Source organism: Pyrgilauda ruficollis, unplaced genomic scaffold (genome assembly GCF_017590135.1).
Source record: "Pyrgilauda ruficollis isolate IOZ18807 unplaced genomic scaffold, ASM1759013v1 scaffold183, whole genome shotgun sequence".
Lineage (NCBI taxonomy): Eukaryota > Metazoa > Chordata > Aves > Passeriformes > Passeridae > Pyrgilauda > Pyrgilauda ruficollis.
In genome coordinates, this window is record NW_024517318.1 from 416,407 (window position 1) to 435,857 (window position 19,451).

At 41.2% G+C, this 19,451-nt stretch overlaps 2 protein-coding genes across 3 annotated transcripts in view; one reads left to right on the forward strand and one right to left on the reverse strand.

Moving 5' to 3' along the window:
• Positions 1–8,010, forward strand: part of GYS2 (glycogen synthase 2) — a 41,074-nt gene extending 33,064 nt beyond the window's left edge. For both annotated transcript variants that reach the window (XM_041464755.1, XM_041464756.1), the window contains 5 exons: positions 1,166–1,292; positions 2,581–2,676; positions 4,500–4,663; positions 5,815–5,895; positions 7,722–8,010. In XM_041464755.1, the coding sequence (XP_041320689.1) occupies positions 1,166–1,292; positions 2,581–2,676; positions 4,500–4,663; positions 5,815–5,895; positions 7,722–7,943 (690 nt within the window). In that variant the 3' untranslated portion in view covers positions 7,944–8,010. The remainder of the gene's footprint in view (positions 1–1,165; positions 1,293–2,580; positions 2,677–4,499; positions 4,664–5,814; positions 5,896–7,721) is intronic.
• A 3,504-nt stretch (positions 8,011–11,514) lies between these two features.
• On the reverse strand, positions 11,515–18,878 carry SPX (spexin hormone). The gene is made up of 6 exons (XM_041464759.1): positions 18,855–18,878; positions 14,640–14,720; positions 14,450–14,507; positions 13,510–13,572; positions 12,785–12,868; positions 11,515–11,573 (listed from the first exon to the last, which is right to left on the reverse strand). Exons 1-6 carry the CDS (start codon positions 18,876–18,878, stop codon positions 11,515–11,517), a joined length of 369 nt encoding a protein of 122 aa, XP_041320693.1.
• Positions 18,879–19,451: the final 573 nt, after the last annotated feature.

A 19,451-nucleotide genomic window follows, 5' to 3' on the forward strand; every position in this document is an offset into this window, starting at 1 on the left:
GGTGGCATGTGAAAAATACTCTCAGCAATTCCAGTAAAATCACTGGGATCAACTAAGCTTGCAAAATGAGTTTACAGCCCATTTACTGGTTGAGTACATTCATTTGTTTACTCAAGTGAGTAGCATGACAATTTTATTAAGAAGGGTTAAAAGCATATCCGGGGCATGGAATAATGGCTGTGGTATGTTCATCCAGAAAGATAAACCCAGAGCAATTTAAACCATTTCCTCACATTTCTTCCTCCTGAAGCTGACTAGGCACCACATACAATGCACTTCTCAACTAAGCAGCGGATGTGGGGCAGTAACCCCAAGCCGTGGAGACTCATGCAGATGAATTAACTTTGGTCCTTAGAGGTGTCTTTCAGCAAGATTAATTAGGCACAGGTTTGTGGTAACAGGGCTATAATGTGTCTGCTTTCAAAATTCCCTCCATTCTTGGGAGATCTGTTGAGTACAGTGAACATTCCTTTATTTCATGGAATGCTGTGAAGCTCAGAAGTGCTGTGTCTGTCTGAGGCCTCCTCCTAAAGAGACATCCCAGTAAAATCATAGAATGGTTTGTGTTGGGAGGGACCTTAGAGATCATTTCATTCCATCTGCCTGCCATGGGCAGGGGCACCTTCCACTAGCCCAGGTTGCTCAGAACCCCATCCAGCCTGGCCTTGGACACTTCCAGGGATCCAGGAGCAGCCACAGCTTCTCTGGGCAACCTGTGCCAGGGCCTCTCCACCCTCACAGGGAAGAATTTCTTCCTCATATCCAATCTAAACCTGCACTCTGAAAGTGTGAAGCCATTCCCCCTTGTCCTGTCACTCCAGGCCTTTTTAAATCTTCTATACCTTTGTACAAGAGACCAAATCTTGATAAATACCACAGCTTTAGGCCTAATTCTCAATGCATGTGGGCCTCCTTGGTGAAGAAGGATAAAGCTAAATACCTGTCCAGTGAAAAAGAGGTTCATCATCAGTCCTATTTCCAGGACAAGAGTGCACACACAGGCAGGATGTGTTATAGTGGTAGATAACAGATGGATGGCCAAAGGAGGTGTTGTCCAGATACTTAGAAGAAGACCAGGGTGAATAAAGGTGCCTAAGCTTATTAATAATTGAAATATATCAATGATGGTTTTCTTTCCCCTCTAACGCAAATTTTGAATATCCAGGTGATCCTACATCCAGAGTTTCTTTCTTCAACAAGCCCCTTGCTGCCCTTGGACTATGAGGAGTTTGTTAGAGGCTGCCACCTTGGTGTATTCCCATCATACTATGAGCCCTGGGGCTACACTCCAGGTAGGAATTTTGTACCCTTAACTAGCATGGAAAGATGAACACCCATTCTGTTGATGCAGCCAGTTCCTTCTGAAGTGCTGCAAAAACTCTTTAAACTGTTTTGTCTGCCATGTAAAGGTCTTACAGCTGGCAAAACTGTCCCTGCAGTGTACTCTTTCCCATACTAATGTGTAATCTTTCGATTTTCTATGGCTTTAGAACCAGAAATCATTTTAAAAACTTAATTCTTGGTTAAAGGATTTTTTTAAAAAGGTGTGCAGGAATGTAAATATTAAAAAAAGCAGGGCCAGAAATCTGATGCTGCCAGCTGACGTAGTTCAGTGGATTTAATTCAAGATAACAAGTTTGAGAGAATTATGTAATACCATAACTAAATTATTTAACAGAAATACATGCAGTAGTAGTGAATCTCATTGAATTAACTGGAAATTTCTAAAAATGCAGAGAGCATATAGATTCTGACTTAAAGTATTTTCTTTGTCAATACCCATTTGTGTCTCCCAGAAACAAAGACTGCTTTTTAAAGTTATATTTATAACTATCTTATAGACACCAGTTTTATTGTCATACGAGTGAAGGACATGTAGATGTCTTTGCCCTTTTGTAAGACTAGAGTCTGCATGCTGGTTTAGGTTAGGCTTAGGCTCCTTGGCAAAAACTTTTTAAGGAGGGTAAGCAATTGTCCTTACTCATGGCTGTGACAGAAAAAACTACAAAAAATCCTTACATTTTCTGATTTTATAAAACTAGCTCCACATCTACTGTGAACACAGTCCTGAGTTAATTATGGGGTTTGCTGTTTTGGGGTGGAATTTTTATTTTGTAGGTTGTTTTGGGGTTTTTTTCCTGCTATAGAGACCTGTTGTCAAACCATCAAAATCCAAAGTTTGATATGCTCCTAAGAGATTCAGTTTTGTAAAGAACTGTGAACGACTAATGAACACAGGTGTACATTAGGCTCCAGTTTAAAATCCAAATAGTCCTGACCGTGTATTGGGGTTCTCTGTGTCAAAAGTGCACTCCCAAAAGTTTGCAGTTTAGCTGCTCTGAAACTCAAACATATGTTTGCAAGCACAGGGTGAATTTTGTGTTTAAAATTTCTTTTTATATTTTTCCCATAATCTACAACAAAACATTATTATAGTTTTCACTAGACATTTTCAGAGCAGCTTTATTGTTATGGGACTTTCTGTCTGCCTGTTTTGTTTTGTTTTTTTTTTTTCTCTTAAAGGTGAAACCATTGCAGATGTATTGTCCTGAAACCCTTTTTGCCTGTTTCTTTCTGCAGCTGAGTGTACTGTGATGGGCATTCCCAGTGTAACCACAAACCTCTCTGGATTCGGCTGTTTCATGCAGGAACATGTTGCTGACCCAGAAGCTTATGGTAAAAACTTTAATAGCAGATCAAAATATCACCTCTGAGTTAGGAAAGCAAAAAGCACAGCAACCATGCTGTTACTCCTCAAATTCGTGTTTCTCTAGGACAAGGAAATCCACTAGGGGAATATATTCAGGGCTCCGAGTATCTTGTTAAGTTGGACAAGTGATTTCAGCTTTCATATTTATCCAAACCCTTTCTGTTTTGGGGGATTTTTTTTGTCTCCCTTTAACCTTTTGTTTGCCGTATTCTTCCAAATTCATCACTGCTCATATCAGTCTAGAGTCTCCCAGCATTTCCCTTTAATGCCTCTGGTTATAACACTCTAAGCCTTCCAAAGAAGCAGGGAAAGTCTGCTTCTCTTAACATTCTGGGATTCAAGACTAGTGACATGATCCTCCCAAAACAAACATTACATTACCATGTACACTTCAAAAAAAAGGCATGGAAATACAAGGAATCTACTTCAAATAGTGATCTGCTCAGGAAGGTTTACAAGTGGTTCATAACTGGAGTGCCAGTGCCTGGTATGTCAGGATGATTCTGCCTCTTGAGTCATCCTCTGCCTCAGTAGCTCCTCCTTTTAGGGTTGATGGTCCCTGTTTTCCAACTGGTGCAGTTGTCACTAAAGCTGTGGCCTCCCCGAGGTACAGAGCAAGGCACAGCACGCCCTATCCTTTCCTCCTTGTTTAGCAAGGGCTGACTGGATGCCCCATCTCTGGAAGTGTTCAAGGTCGGGCTGGATATAGCTCTGAGCAGCCTGGGATAGTGCCAGGTGTCCCTGCCTATGGCAGGGGTTGGAATTTGATGATCTTTGACATCCCTTCCAACCTGAAACATTCTATAATTCTGTGGTTCTGTGAATATTGAGTATATTCCAAAACTAGGGCCTCTTTCCAGGTACCTGGGCTTGTTGTCACAATCAGGCAGTGACAGCCCCACACTGGTGCCACCTTTGCCTGACCTAGAAGCAAGGGTTAGAGCCAGGTACAAAATCTAGATACACCTGCCTGGGTGAATGTGCCTTGAAGACCCTTCAGAGAGACCACAGAACACAGGTCACTCGCTCTTCTCTGCCAAAACATAGGTGCAAGTTGTCGTAAATTACTGTGCTTCAGTAGGCACAGTAATTTACAGGCACTTCATTAAGGTAGTTTTGCATCTCTCATGTCCATTAAGAGGGCTGCAAGTTCTGGCACGTTCTTCTTCCCAACACTCTGGTTTAAGGAAGGTGGCAAAAATAAAGTTTTAATCTCAGCAATGTAGAGGCAAAGTTTACCTCTGCCCTCTCTCTGCCAGAATTGTCTGTTGAATGATGTATGTGAGTTAGTTGTCTCTACGGAAACACTTGTATTTCTACAGAAAACACAGCCTCTCTCCTACAGCCTGATTCTGGCCATCCACACTTGTGAATTCTATAGCAAGCTAGGAAAGCACTAGATTATGTTTTCTTTAAGAAGCCAGTATTTTAAAAATTATGTGAGATAAAAATGATAAGTCTTTATCCAGAAACTCAAACCTTTTTGGACATACTTACACATCAACAACAAAGCCTCTGAGTTTTGAAGAATTTGCTGAATTTCAACCTGAATTTCTACCTGAAAATTAGAAAAAAAATTAAAGTTTTTTTTTTAATAGTGTATTTCTCTCCATCTCTCCATTTCATCAGAATGGTAACAAATGTTCCAGTTGTAGCTGCCTTTTAACATTAAAAAGAATATACTGCGTGTAACATTTGTAAGGCTACATGACAGAAGGTAGATTGGAGGTGTAGGAGGTCAGATCCCATCTTCATTCCCACTCACCTCAGCGTTTCTTGTGTCCCTCAGGGATCTACATTGTGGATAGGAGGTTCCGCTCACCAGACGAGTCGTGCAACCAGCTGACCCAGTTCCTGTATGGGTTCTGCCAGCAGAACCGGCGCCAGAGGATCATCCAGAGGAACCGCACTGAGCGCCTCTCAGACCTCCTGGACTGGAAGTACTTGGGCAGGGTGTGTGGCAAAGAGGCATTAAAAATTCTGGGCTCATAGGTCTGGCCAGAGCCATCAGCACGGTGCTGCAATGCGAGGACACAGCCCTGTGCTGAAATTCCCCTCTCCAAGGGGCTAAAGGCAGAGCCTGCACATTTCAGTGTAATCCTTCCATGCTCTAGTGGCAAGGAGAGACTGACTAGGTTAGACCAAAATCCAGTCACACCACCAAGCTCTTGCTGGTGCTAAACACAATGTAAAAATCTGGTGTTGTTGGCAACACCTACACTAAGGAGGATTTATGTTCCAAAGTCATCTGGACACTTTCAAAAATCCTTCCCATCCTTCATGAAATGTTGCTGGGCTCTGTGGCTCCTCAACACTCCTTAACTACCTCTGTACTTTAAATGCAAAGTAGTGTTTTCACTTTGACATAGAAAGCACTACAGTACCACCTTTTAAGAAGACAGTAGCAAAGGATTGTTCTCAATTCTGCAGGACTAAAGAAGTGGATGCACATATGTGTGTTTTGTAACTATTTTGGACCTTTTCCTGCTCTGATACCTGTGTGTGAACCTTAGTATTTATATGGTTCCCAACACTGCATGAGATACAACAAGCTATTTTTTCTGTGCATGTGCTGCAAACTCAGGAATACAGTGGATCTAAAAATATTTTTGTCAAATTCTTAAATACCAGGTGTCAGTGAACTCATAAATGTTACTTCTCTGTCACTGTTACACATGCTTCAGTGCAGTCCGAAGTGGCTTTGAATGAGCCTAAAACTTATGTGTAATACTTATGCACACTTAAAAATGTAAATTTTCCTCATTAAAAAAACCACCCAGTTCTTTTCTGAGGGGTGAAGAATACCTGTCACTCAATAGGAGCTACACTGACCAAGACATGTCCTAGTTTCCATTTTAATACATCTTACAGACACCTTATTCAGCTTCTGCTCTAGACTTCTTTGGTGTGAATGTATCATGAATGGCTCATCACTTCACAGTACAAGCAGTAATGTCAGCTAGATTCTGCTTATCTGAAAACATGTTTAGCCTTTGTTCAGCACCATCTTTTAGAGGATAACTCATTTTATGTTCCTTTTTCCCCCTTGCTTAAATCTACCGAAGATTTCTATGACTTGTAATGGGTTCTCTGTTTTGTTGCAGTATTATATGCATGCCAGACACTTGGCCCTCAGCAGAACATTCCCAGATAAATTTGAGATGGAACCAAGTGCTCCACCAAAGGTAAAGTCTGCTTTTGGAGATGAGTTTATTTTACCTGCTTTTACAAGGAGAGAGAGGAAGAGTGTGAGGGAGAAGAGAGCTAGCAAGTTTGGGTTTAACTAAAGAGAATTAGGGACTCCTAATTAAAAACTTCACAAGTTATAGACCCAGTGTCCAGTCAGGAGTATCTTGTTTTGGGCTGGGACAGAGTCAATTTTCCTCAGAGTAGCTGGGCTGTGTTTTGGATTTGTGCTGAAAGCAGTGCTGTTAACACAGGGATGGTTTAGTTCTTGCTGAGCAGGGCATGCACAGAGCCAAGAACTTTTCTGCTCCTCACCCACCCTGTCAGCGAGGGGCTGGGGGTGCACAGGGAGTTGGGCGGGGACACAGTTGGGACTGTGACCCTAACTGGCCAAAGGGACATTCCAGACCTTATGACATCATGCTCAGTATATAAAGCTGGGGGAAGAAGGAGGAAAAGGGGATGTTCAGAGTGCTGGTGTTTGTCTTTTCACGTCGCTGCTACCTGTGATGGAGCCCTGCTCTTCTGGGAATGGCTGAAAACCTCCTTGCCCATGGGAAGTAGGGAATGAATTCCTGTATTTGCTTTGCTGGAGACCGGTTCTTGGATCTCAGTGCCGCATCCCCCACTTCTCCTTCTGGCCAGGCCATGCTGCCAGCATGATATCACATTCCAAGGCAGCACAGGCACTGGCTCTCTCTCTCTGTCTCTCTCCCAGGGGGTAGAGGGTGGGGGGGGCCCGATGCCTCTCAGGGCTCCTCCACCCTTCCATCGTGCAGAGCCTTCACCCCCTCCTCTGCTCAAGGCTCTGGCCTACCTCACCTGGCTTCCCCACCCCAGCCAGCCCTAGCTGGGTAGGGGAGGTCTGACCTCCTTCACTGACTGAGACCAAGTGAGAGAGTTCCTGGGAGTTCTCTGATTTTAACCCCCTGTGTTCTCAGAGGCGGTCTATACCTTCAGTGGCCAAACCAGGTGCCAATATTCAAATCCAAGCAATGATTGGTTTGACCACAACCTTCCAAAAAACTCACTTCCTTCTTAACTTACGACACCATGACACTTTGGACCAGCTGAGGAGCTGGCCCTTGAAATTCCTCTTGGAAGAGAGGCAGCTTCTCATTTTTGCTTCTGCTAAATCCCATGGAGATGTTCTCCACCAATCAAATAGAGGGGAGTTGGGGAAGGATGTTCTAGAGAAAGAAGGCAAGGTATTGCCTTCTTCTGAACATGGTATGTTGGCTGAAGGTGCAAGGGGTCACTTTAAAGGCACACCTTCAAACAGTTCTTGCCTAATCCAGATTAGCACCAGTTTGAGAAGAGAGGCTGCTCAGAACAGTGTTACTTGATACCAAACCTCAAAGAGCAACTCTTATAATTTTTTTAGTAAGGAGAGAGGAGGTTCAGACCAAAACCCCTTGCTGGTTTTGCAGATGCTGACATTATAAGTAGAAAACTGTTTTGAATGTTCAGATTGAAACCTGAATTTCAGTAAGCATATTCTGACTACAGAGTACAGAAGGATTTTGTCCTGTGCTGATTGTTTTAAGGCTCAGTAAAGATAGCCATGTTTTGCAAAAAGCAGTACTGGAAGGGCAGGATGTTTTTTATGGCACAGGATAAATATCTCTCTCATACAAGTGTGTACTTACTGGCAGAGGAGCACTGAGGGGATCTGGGTTGAGGGAAGATTAATTTTAGATTGCAGGGCAGGTCTAGCTTACATCTGACCCCTGGCTTCTTCTGAAGTGATGATAGCCTTAAATTGCTATATAAAACCAATTGAGGAACTCAGCTGACACATTCAACTTGCTTCTGTCTCTGCCAGACGGAAGGTTTCAGGTTTCCCAGGCCTTCATCGGTGCCGCCATCGCCCTCTGCCTCCCAGCATTCCAGCCCTCACCACAGTGAAGCTGAGGATGAAGATGAGGATGAGAGATACGACGAGGATGAGGAAGCTGAAAGGGATAGGCAGAACATCAAGTCCCCCTTTTCCACTGGAGCCTTGCCACAAGGAAAAAAGAAGCAGCATGGAGAATACAGGAACTGAACTTGTTGCTCTCACCCTGGCATTGCTCCCCATCCACTCAAGAGTTTCTCCTGTAGGCTTGGCAAGCTTTGTGTTAAGGACAGTGGGATGTAATTAGGGGTACCTTAAATGTTACTTGAGCTACACTTTTGGAAAGCCTAATATTATTTCACCTTTAAAATAGTTTAAATGACACTTTTTCTGTGCCCCTTTGAGTTAGAAGAGATTTTTCAGGTTTAATAAAACTAGAGAATGAGACAATCCCCTCAGGAGCTTATACAAGCTGCAGATCATGCCTTTGTCTGTGGAATCATCTGTATTAATGATAGTGTAGACAAATAGCTACATTTTGGGTATCCCAAAGGAATTTCTTCTTCATTTATGTTTCCCCTTTTCCCCTCCTAAACTAACATGAACTTTAAACCAGAGCTCAAAAAATTAGAGAAAAAAAAAAGTGTTACACTGGAGAAATATTGGAAGAGTTTAAAAAGATACAGTGTAAAGAAAATGGTCTGTCTTTTCCTGATGCTGTTTATTGTAAGCTTATGTAACACTTTTTTACAGCACACAGAAGTGTCTTAATCTAATGGTAAAACATGCTTCCTGTGGAACAATATAAAGTCTTATGCAGTGGACATTTGAATTTCAGAGACAAATAAAGTCATCTTTCTGACATCATTTAGACCCACAATAAAGAGCAGACCATTTATTTTCTGATTCCTCTGGTATGTCTCTTTTATTTTCATCTTGTTGTAGATTCTAAGTTTGTTAACAAACTGGTTTGGGAGGAAATTAATGTAACTTGGCTAAAGGGAATGATAAAATTTCCTCGAGTGGCACCTTCTCCTGCAGATAAAAAGCCACAGACCAGTGTGACAACAGTCAAGGATCAGTAATTTCCATTAGTCCTTGCTCTATTTCACTTCTTCTAGAAGAGACGTAATCCTAATAAATAATGCTAAAAAAATTTAACATATAATTTTGAAAAGCACTCGAGACTTCATAGTTCTTGGGGAATAACTGATCCTAACAACAAGAATTAAACATTTCATTTGCCTTACAGAAAACTTTTAGAAGTATTTCAGCTCCTAGAAATGCAGAGAGTGCCTGAACAGGCTCTTCAGAAGCACATTTTGTCATGAAGATGTTAGAGATCAATCTCTTGTTTTTCAAGTTTGTGCATCAAAAATTTCTCATGCTGCTCAAGAAAAGACATTTCCAGAACTTCATTCAGACTGTCCTTCAGCAGGTAGGACAATGTAATCTTTGGAGGTATTTACCTTTTCTGTCAATCCCAGGGGGAGCCTCGATGTCCAACTTTGTGTAGGCTCCTAACTTTCAAACACTTAACCAATGCTTGATGACATGGTTCTGACTATAGGCCACTTAGAATAAAAGTGACAATGTGCCTATTTGTATTTTTTACCACCTAAAATCAGTTTTAAATCTGGACTTTCATTCTTGAGCTGATTCGGATACGAAAGAATATTTTCAGAAATCAGGTTCCAGTTTTTATGGTAAGAACTTATTTGGAATTAAAAGGAGTCACTATTTCTTTAGCCATTTAAAAGGTAATTCAACACTGAGTAATTTTTCATATAAAAGTGGTGAAAGCAAAGATAACTGCAAATCTTTTCCTTCACACAGTTTACTATGTGGAGAACAGCTGCATTTTGTGTTTCTTCCACAAAGTGCTCCTAATCAGAGTTCCCTTACAGAGTCAAAAGATGTAATGGCTGAAAGTCCCAAAGAAGGAACATATAAAGGGCATATTGATTGAAAGTTGATGTTTTCATAAATAAATCGAGAAATCTGTATTTATTGCTTGTATTTCAAAGCTCTGCTGTAGAGCAGGAAGGCTGTGTGTGTTTCAGCGCACTTACATGCTTTGAGCACCCTCCTGGTGTTAGAAAGTGCTCAGCTTTGAGATAGGACTAATCTGAATTCTCAGATTCAGGTCCTGCAGTGGCCAAAGTGACCTCTGCCCAATGCCTTGGGCTTGTGTTAGCTCTGCCTTGATTTCCAGGATTAACAGATTCCATTAGTATCAAGGCAGTTTATCTACAGCAAAACACTACTGTATGTTGGATTTATAGCATTGGAGGAACAGCTTCTCATTCAGCCCCAGCAACAGATGGCCTAAATTAAATGCCACACATTCCCAACACCTGTCAAACTTGGTAGCAGCTATCTGTTACATAAGGGATTGTCTTCCAGATGGGAAATCACTGGGGTTTCACAAACAGCTCACCAGCAAGGCAGAAGGTCTATTCTGTTTCATGATATTTGTGAAGAATTGTTTAAGCTTGAGACCTTAAATCAAGAACACATATAAAAATGTGGAATAGGGTGGATACAGTTTCTGTATCAATGGGACAGGCAGAGGCATGTAAATTTTGAGACACTGATAAACCAAAGGATGTATAACCCCTCTACTTTTCAGTTTTCCAGTGGAAGGTGTCCTAGCTCATGTCAGGGCATTTGGAACTGGATGATCTTTTAGGTCCCTTCCAAACTAGGCCATTCTAGGATTATGTTCTCTGATTCCATGCTACTTTTTTGTCTGAGCACTGACTGATGATCCTGTAAAACATGCTGTAAAGTCACTTAGATGCGCCTGAGATATTCCAAATATGCTGGAAACAAAGGGCAGCTCAATTAATGGAAGGATTCAGGTGTATACCACTGGTCTTGAGGTGAAGTTCATCATTAATGTTCTGTCATACAACAAACGCTGCCATTGGAAGATATATTAGTGCTTAAAAATGAACAAAACAGGACACTGCTTTCACCAGTTCTTCCGTGGAGTGATACAGTTTATAAATAACGACTGAAAGTGCCTCTAACCCCATGAAACAAATTAATTCCTCTGTTTCTTCAGCTGTGTTTTTTTGTGTTGAGGTAAAGCAGCATCACAGTTAGTGTGAGTTAGAATTAATCAGCAGTATGATGAGAAAGATCAGGGGAATTTAACATTAAAAGATGAAGAGCATGACTAGAAGGTTGAAAAAATAAAACAGTTGCTTGGACACAGAAATCATGTGGCTAGTCTTTAATTACATCAGAACTACAGAGGGTTTTCCAGTAAGACCACTGAACTACATAAATAACACATCCTTATCAGCACAGAATGATAATTAACAGATTTATGCATAATTCCAGTTTTGCGACTCAGAAAGAAAGAACAAAAAAGTACAATCATAATGCAGTCATTAAGGAGGCCCTGATAATGCAAGACCTGTCCCCAGACAGTCTTTATGTGCTGGGACTTGCTCAGTAGGATTATTCAGAGTATTTCTGCAGGAGTGGACTGGGACAATAAGTCAGTTTTAATTATCTTTTCAGGTGAGATGGTGCCGTGTATTTTAAATTTCAGATGGGACATATAAAATGCTGTAAAGAAAGCAGGAACTTTACAGATGCTTCCCTTATCTGAACTAGTACCTTTTAATCCCTTTGCATTCAAAATTTTGCAATGTGAAAACACCTCACCCTTTGGGAACTTCAGTGAGAATGGATTAAACACTTTACTTACACAAGTTATGCTTTCAGGTTCAAAGCTGTACAAATGTTAAAGACATTTTACATAATTTCACCAATTTAACAGACTGTCTGTCAAGTAGCCAGGGTGTTCACTGTTTTCTTCTTCCACTGCAAGACAAGACACAATGGGGAGAAATAAGTTGTAGATTAAGAAAAGTTCAGCCAGCCAAAGTTTTCAGCTTTCAGGTGTGTCTTAGGCACAGATTCAGTGCAGTGTGACTGCTCAGCTAAGAGAGGCAGCACCTCTAAAAACAATCATGTCTTCTCTCATTTTTAAATGTAGGAATTTTTCTGTTTGCTGTAGAAGAAAACTACAAACCAGTGTCCAGAGGGGTAAGTTAGCACATGGCAAAAAATTTCATGCTGAAGAAAATAATGGATTTGTTCTTCATTTGTGCATTGCCCTCAGTCTAGTCAAAAATCAGCTGATCTGAAAGTGCATGGCTTATCCAGGTTTGACTGGTTATTTCGTACCACAGAGATGAAAATGTTATTCCACGTAGTTTTTTTCAAACAAGCTGCCAGTTCTGATATTTCACCCTTTTTTTTTCTGTTGCTGTCCATCTCCCCTGCTACGGCAACAACAGGCAGGAACATACCACTAAAATTTGGAAAAATCTACCTTCAGTGGATTTTGTGGGCATGCAAATGACACTTTCACTGATTTAACTTTAGAAGTGCTCATATATTTTGTCCAAAGCACTATGCTCATTTTTAATTCTGCCTTTTTCTCTCTCCAAAATGCCACTGATTTGTTTGTTTTTTATTCAGAGTTCTGCCAGGGCAGGGAAGAGAGGGCTGAGCACAGAGCCCCAGCTTCATTTCCAAAAAAAAAAAAAAGGTCTGGGGTAGCTGAAGAGGCGAGAGATTTAAGGATAGAGGACATGGAGAGCAAAGGTTTAGGGTCTCAGCCTGGTGATGTGAAACCAGCAGCTCCTCTCCTAGGATTCTTATGTATTCCTTTAAACCTTTGCACCAAATCCAGTGGAGGAACAAAATTTTCACAAGCAAACAGTATGATATATAAAAAGTTACCCCAGAAAAGATTTGAGGTGAAAAATTCAATTGAAAAATAGCCATTCCCTTGAATGCAAACCAGTAAAATATCAGAAGAGAAAATTAAAAGCAGAATATATAAATATTTACCTGCTATCATTCTGTGGCTCATGTTGTAATCTGTGTAAATGTGCACTCCAATACAGGGCTCTCTGCTGAGCAATATCTCAGTTCAAAACAGACCTTCTAGATTAATTTGCTAGTAAATGAAATACTGAAAAACCACTTTAAAAAAGTCAGAGTAAGACAAAACATGCATTTACCTTCTTGTGCTTTCTGTAAGGAAGTAAGAAACAGTGCAGCAGCTTCAGAAAGGGATAAAGGATTTGTGTTATGGCTGCGTGTTTCTAGAATGAAAAAATCAGAAATGCATGGTTTGTTAGTCTCTTATGGCATTTCTTTACTTTGTTCTTTGCTTTTTTATTATTTTTATAACTAGAGAGTCAAAGACAAGAAAATATTGTGTCCTTCATTCTATAACATTGTCTGCTCAAAACCAGCCTGATAATTAGCACGAGAGATTAGCAATCTTTTTAAAAGGGAGGTTATTTCAAAGTCCCTCGGAAGGTAAAAACAACATTTTCCTATTTTGTAAGTTCCTAACTTCTTTACAACATCCTGTTCCCTCCAGAAACATTTCCTACTGTGGATTGATGACATCTGCTGCTGTTATTTGTCTCTTCAGCACGATTAATAGCTTGATTTTATTTTTTTTTTTCCAGTGCAAAAAGAAAGTCAAAAGCACTGATGAAAATCCCACTTAGCAGCCAGGCCAGTCTGGAAATTATGTAAATGAAATCACACAGGCTCACCAGAGAGGAAAGTCAGTCTTTGTCATGTGCTGGTTAGAATGATGGAACTAAAAAAGGGGGTTTAGATTTTTCCTTGGCTGTGATTCCAGGAAAACAAATCCCCTCCCATTTCCAGGGATTTCTCCCATAAGCAGGGGAGGTGGATGGGCTCCACACCCCTGTGGTGATGGACTCACCAAGATGCACTCTGTCATACAGGTCCTTCCTCTGGCTCTCATCTGCGATGAAGCAACGTCCCTCTACGAAAGCAGTGAGACAAGGGTGAAAACAACCCCCAAACTTGTTGTAATTCCTACTTTATAATCCCTAAAGGACTCTTTTCAATTTTGTATATGGTCAAGAGCCTTCAATCACTTTTCTGAACTATGAAGTATTGCCTTTTAAATTGTATTTTTATTAAAAAGAAAAAAAAGAAAAAAAAATCCCAAATCCCAAACTAACAAAATAAAATCACACTGCTTCCTGTGCATCGATAAGAATGATAAAAAGCTTACTAGGGAAGTAACACATTGCATTATTCAGTTGGAAGAATATTTTTAAAATAACAAAAAGGGTCAAAATCTTCCCTTTTATCAACAAAAATAATGTATTAGTGTCACTAGAACTTTCAGTTATATTTACAGTTGTTTGGAGCTTATATTTATTTTATGTTGCAATTATTTATATTGTCTCCCTTTTGCATTTCTCTCAGGATTATGGCCTTCTTTTTTTTTTAATTTACAGGGAGTTTTTTTTCTTCCTCTCTTAATACCTGCCCTCCCTGATATCTTTTAATTTTAAACCAACAATTCAGAAGACAATTTGTCACATTAATATTTCTGTTATATTTGATGATTTGGATCAAAGGACAACATCTCTAAGTACAGAATCTGACAATATTCTGAGTGAGAGGGATCCACAAGGACCATTGAGTCCAACTGGGAAATGAATGGCCTGTACAGGGACCAAAGATGTGACCATGACATAATTAGCACCACGCGATTAGCACATCCTTCCTGCAAGCCTCAAAACTTCTACCCCCACAGCATGTTCAGGATCTCCTGCTTGTGTGGAACTAAGGAATATCCAGCAGTGGGGAAAATTATCTCCTCAAAATGGAAAGAGCTCAGGACTTACGTGCACCCTTCAAATAGAGCATGGCCTGAGGAGTCCAGTTTCTCCTTTGGAAATGAGCCTTTATGACAAATTAAAAAAAAAAAAAAAAAAAAGGGAAAAGAGGCATGTCAACATTCCATGCCATTGCTAATTAGTGCAAATACTTAATGGCACCAAGCTCTGACCTTCATGAGCTCCAGCCTGAGCTCACCTGAGGGGCACTCCAGGAGAAGGCGACAAAGGATGCTGCCAGGAACAGCGCCAGGGCAGACGCTGTGGGTTTATGCAGCTCCTGTGCACAACAGAGAACCACAAGGTGCAGGAAGAGTCTTTCACATCTGCACATCCTCCCAACTTCACCTCTAAATGTGAGGGTGTTCCCAGCTGCTGCATTGTCCCTGTCTTGCTGCCAAACCTCCTCTTGCTCAGGGGGTGTTTCAGTGCACACTGATCTGATCAGAGGATTAATCTTTAATTGAACTTTATTCTTTTTACTCAAATCCATTCCATCCTGGTGAGAGCTGCCATCAAGGCTAGCACCTTTTGTGGTCCTATTTACAAGAACATCAGATCCTCCAGAAATGAGAATAAAGTACAAACTAATGGGTAAAGATAATATAAAATCTACCTTGATTTTACCAAACTGTAGACAACAAGCAGATGTAGGGGGCTTGTCATTCCAAACCAACAAACAAACCAAGAGACAAAATCTCTACTTCCTCAGGTAAAAAAAAAAAAAAAAGTAAAAAATGTTTTAAATTTAGCATCCTATCAATATCAACTATGATTAAAACAACTCACAAGACAGGTTTTTTTGATTCTTGGAGTTCGTTCACTGATGCAACACATGCAAATGGAAGCATTGAGCATGAATCCTCTGTGCACAAGTTGCACCTCTGCTTGTTCACACAGACCATGTTGTTATTCATGTATTGGTAACAGTGATGGGCACCAGAGAATCTAACTGTATGTTTCACAGTGGTTCATTTCATCCTGGGTTTGAGAGGTTGTGCTATTGTTCTATTTTTAATGCAGTTGTTTAAAATACATATAATATATCTATGTCTGTATTCTTTCAGGTTATTTTTGAGGAAAATTTCTTAAGCCCCCCTGCAGTCCCTAAATATTGCACTCACATGAAAAAGAAAGCATTAATTGCAAACTAAATGTTTGCTACAAGCCAAAAAATTCTCATTTACCTTCATATTTATCTTGGTGACAAACCTTCAGTCTTCTTTCCTTGGGATGATGTGTCACAAGATCTCCTTCCTACATGGCCAGGGATCCCTTTTTAAGTCTTCAGAGTAGAGATACCCTCCCCTTCCGTGGCGGGGTGGAGGAGTCTGAAGGGATCTCTTGTCAGCCCTGTAGATGGAGAAGCAGAAGGTCTGATGACTCCTGAGGAAAATCTGCAGCCTTGCAGGAAGTCCTGATTGAAATGATTGAAAGATAGATGCACTTGGAGATGCACCCCATTAAACAGGTGAACACCTCCTGAATACATCAACATCAGCCCTGTGCGTTTGCAACACATCACCTTCCTGCTGGATGATCAATAATCACAGCCAGAGTGGGTATTAATATGGATGTTGAGAGTTTACACAGGATAATCTACAATACATCACATTAGCATCCATTGTGGGAGCTGGAAAAGCTGGTAAATTACTTGCCAGCATCAAGAAAAAAGTGACTTACCTAGTGTGACTAACTTGAAGTTATTCCTTGCATACATTCAGAGGCTGTAGTCTGTGGTTTGATTCTCTAATGATCTTTTGCATCTAGTTTTCTTGCACACAAATAAAAGTACAAAGCTCAACAACAGCAACAACAAAAAAGACCAAAAATACCCAATAAATCCTGAGCTCCTAATAGTCAGAAACACTTTTCTGTCTCATGGATTGGCTGGAGTAAAGTGCAGATTGTGAGCTTGAAGAGGTTAAACAATGGAGAAGTGAACAGAAAAAAGGCAGGGATCAGGGAAATAGTTTCCATGAGCTACTTCTGGGTGATTGTTGGGCTCATTGCAGTCATGGAGAGTTGGTTTTGTCTTCAGGCAAAGAGTTAATCACACTTGATACCTGACCTTGCTTGCTCTGTAGCCAGGGTTTTCATCTCTCCTCCTGTACTTTTTCCTTTGTAAAATCAATGGAAGCAGAAGGAGAAGGTAAGCAAACAGGGAGGTAGAAATTTGCTGATTGGAAGGCTGGCCAATGGAAAGTTTACTGCAGCAGCCTCACAAACAGGGCCAGCCCATGGTGTGACAAAAATCCAGGTTAGGCCATGCGTGTGACAAACACTGGCACATAGATATGGAGTTCAAGGAGGAATGTGCAGACAGGCACTGCTGCTGCTCACTGTGAGCTCCTCCCTGCCATTGTATGTCTGTGGAACTACTCCAAAGCACATTATTAAGTGAAAGTGCAATTGCTGTTCAGCTTTTGGGAGGTATCATTCTGTTCCCTGCTTATGCCACACAGAATTGCTCACTGAATATACAGAATTGCCATCAGCTGCAGCTCGTGCGGGTGTAGAGGCAGGAAACCAGAGGGAAGTTCAGATTTTGGTTTCAAGCAACTCCTGTAGTGGCTGGGAGCTGCTGTCAGAGCTCTACCCTTTTTAAAAGGCCATGCTCTGATGCATCCTATCAGAAGCGATTCTACTTGCATCTACTTCACTGGGAAGTTTCTTTTCCCTGCTCTTTTCCCTGTGCTCTGACAAATCAGAGACATTTCTTGATGATGCTTAACCCTTAGCCTTGGAAGGGGACTGTGCATTTCATCCAGGAGACATTTAACATGCAGAGACTTGGAGAAGGTAAAGCTACTCCCTATTGCCTTCTGGAGTGACTTCAGATCTTTGTGTTATGCACAGACCACAGGGCTGGAATAAAAACATTCAGCTGAGCCTGTGAAAATTAACCCCCTGCCTTTGGGATTGGCAGTGTGAAGCATGATCTCTTCGGGTTGGTTCTCCTCGTGGTAGGAAATGTGTCTGGCACTGAAAAGAAACCCTGCTTTTCCTGCCACTGGAATGAGACAAGATAACACAAAAGAAACGGTGAGGGAAACCAGCTCAGCCCCTCCCGTTGCAACTGGAGAGAAGAGGAGGAGAATGGGAGGCATAGAAAAAGATGTAACTACACTGTAGGAAAACAGCTTCAGTCTTTCTTGTGACCATTTGGCAAAATCTGAGTGACTCTGACTTGGTGTTGCTGGAGTCTCAGTCTCTCTTCCAAACCTGGCTGTATTCTGAGTCCCGTGGGAATCCTTGTAGAGATTTGGGCTTGTTTGAAGCTGCCTGGAGGGCAGCAGGAAGCTGAACTGAGCAGATCAAAATCAGAACTGCCTTGTTATGGGGACAGGTGACCACCAGTTCAAGAACAAAAGCAGGATCTTGACAGTATCATCTTAAATTAAATGGTTTTATTGCTGTACCATCAGATGCCTGTGTCACCATGGTGTCTAAAAGTCAGGAGTTTAGTCACAACCTGTAGCAAGAGACAGTTGACCTTGACCTTTCACATCAGGTGAAATGAACCCAATCTCAAATTGCATTTCCATAATGGTTTGGGGCTTTGGGTTTGTTTTTTTTGGTGTTTTTTTTTTTTTTTTTCCAATGGTTTTTATTTTTCCCTTAAATTTTCTGTGCCTTTATGACTTACAGTTCTAAATCCATTTATTTTTGCTATGACCTGTGACTCCAAGTTGCTTCGGTTTTCAAACAAAAGTGTATTTCAGAACCTTCTCCTTGGAAATCTGTAAGGAGTCTGCATGCAGAACAAAGAACTCCAGGTTCTACTTCAGGCATCAAAATTTAAAAGAATCGGCTTCTCCCTTCAAAGCTTTTTCTTTCCATGACTCTATGAAAAGATGGCCATCTCACCCTTCCCAGGAATCCAGCCACTTCTAGGATGGTGTATGGGACATATTTTTTTTGTAAACAGGGACAGGAGGCAATGTTTTGGGAAGGCAGTGCAGGTACTGAGAGTGTTTGCGTTCACAAAAGAACTGTGGCTCTGTGTGGGCACATGTGAGCTCTCACTCTTGAAAAATGAAGCAGCCTATAATTGGGTTATGGATCATAACACACTAAAAAACTGTGGCACTGTGGGATGATGGGCTGTACGCAAAACACTCATTGTCAGTGCTGCCATTTCTCAGCTGATTCACCTGGAGGAGGAAGTGGCTCTGGCATGTAATCAATACCCTGAGAGAGAAAAGTAGAGGGAAGCTTGCTATAGCAGCAGGACCCCTTATTAGAAAGAACATAACCTATTCTTATTTTTTGAGATGATCGAAAGGGCACAGGCTGCATATCCTGATGCTGTAAGTGATAAAAAGCTGATATCTGGCATTGAAGTTCAGTGCTGAGGTGAGGGGAAAATGTTCTTGTGTGCTGGAGTTTTAACCAACGGGGTCAAACTTACCTCACTGACTTGCATCACAACCATGCATCTTCCCAAATATTTCCCTGGAAATACAGGATACAGTCATTGTATCCTGGTAAGGGCAGCAGTGATCCATGGCTTGCTCCTGAGGAAAAGGTGCAGCTGGGGTGTGTGTAGGTGGTCAGTGGGTATGTCAGCAAACACTGGTGCTGTCAAGGTATAAATCTCCCAGAACTTATGACCTTTGCTTTGTGCTTATTCTCATTTCCTTTGGAATTTTTTTCCTGTTAGTTTGATAACTCTCTGGGAAATCCATCCCACTTGTGTCTGGCACCTGAGCAGCACCTAGCGCAGTGTACTTCTGGCTCCTACATGCTACTGTAGCATCATAAAAGGCTGTGAAATGTCACATGGCAGAGCCTGCAAAGTAGGAAACTACAAAGCATTTTGCATTTCATTTGCAGTAAGTTGCATAGTAAGGCAAGCTTTCTACCAATAGCAAAGTCAAATATAGATTGCCCTGGAAGAATGTTGATTTGTTTATGAATGAGAAACTGAGAATAGATTAGACAATCCTTTTTTAGGACTCATTGCCCAACTGGTCCTTCCCAGACACATGGTTATGAACTGTATGAC

What these genes read in the sequence shown, in the direction of transcription:
- SPX (XM_041464759.1), bottom strand. Translation starts at nt 18,878, where the DNA reads ATGGTTGTGATGCAAGTCAGTGAG. An exon ending in GTATGACAGAGTGCATCTTG is followed by an intron (nt 12,869 to 13,509) that starts GTGAGTCCATCA and finishes TTTTCATTCTAG; the next exon opens with AAACACGCAGCCATAACACA. An exon ending in CTTACAGAAAGCACAAGAAG is followed by an intron (nt 11,574 to 12,784) that starts GTAAATGCATGT and finishes CTTGTCTTGCAG; the next exon opens with TGGAAGAAGAAAACAGTGAA.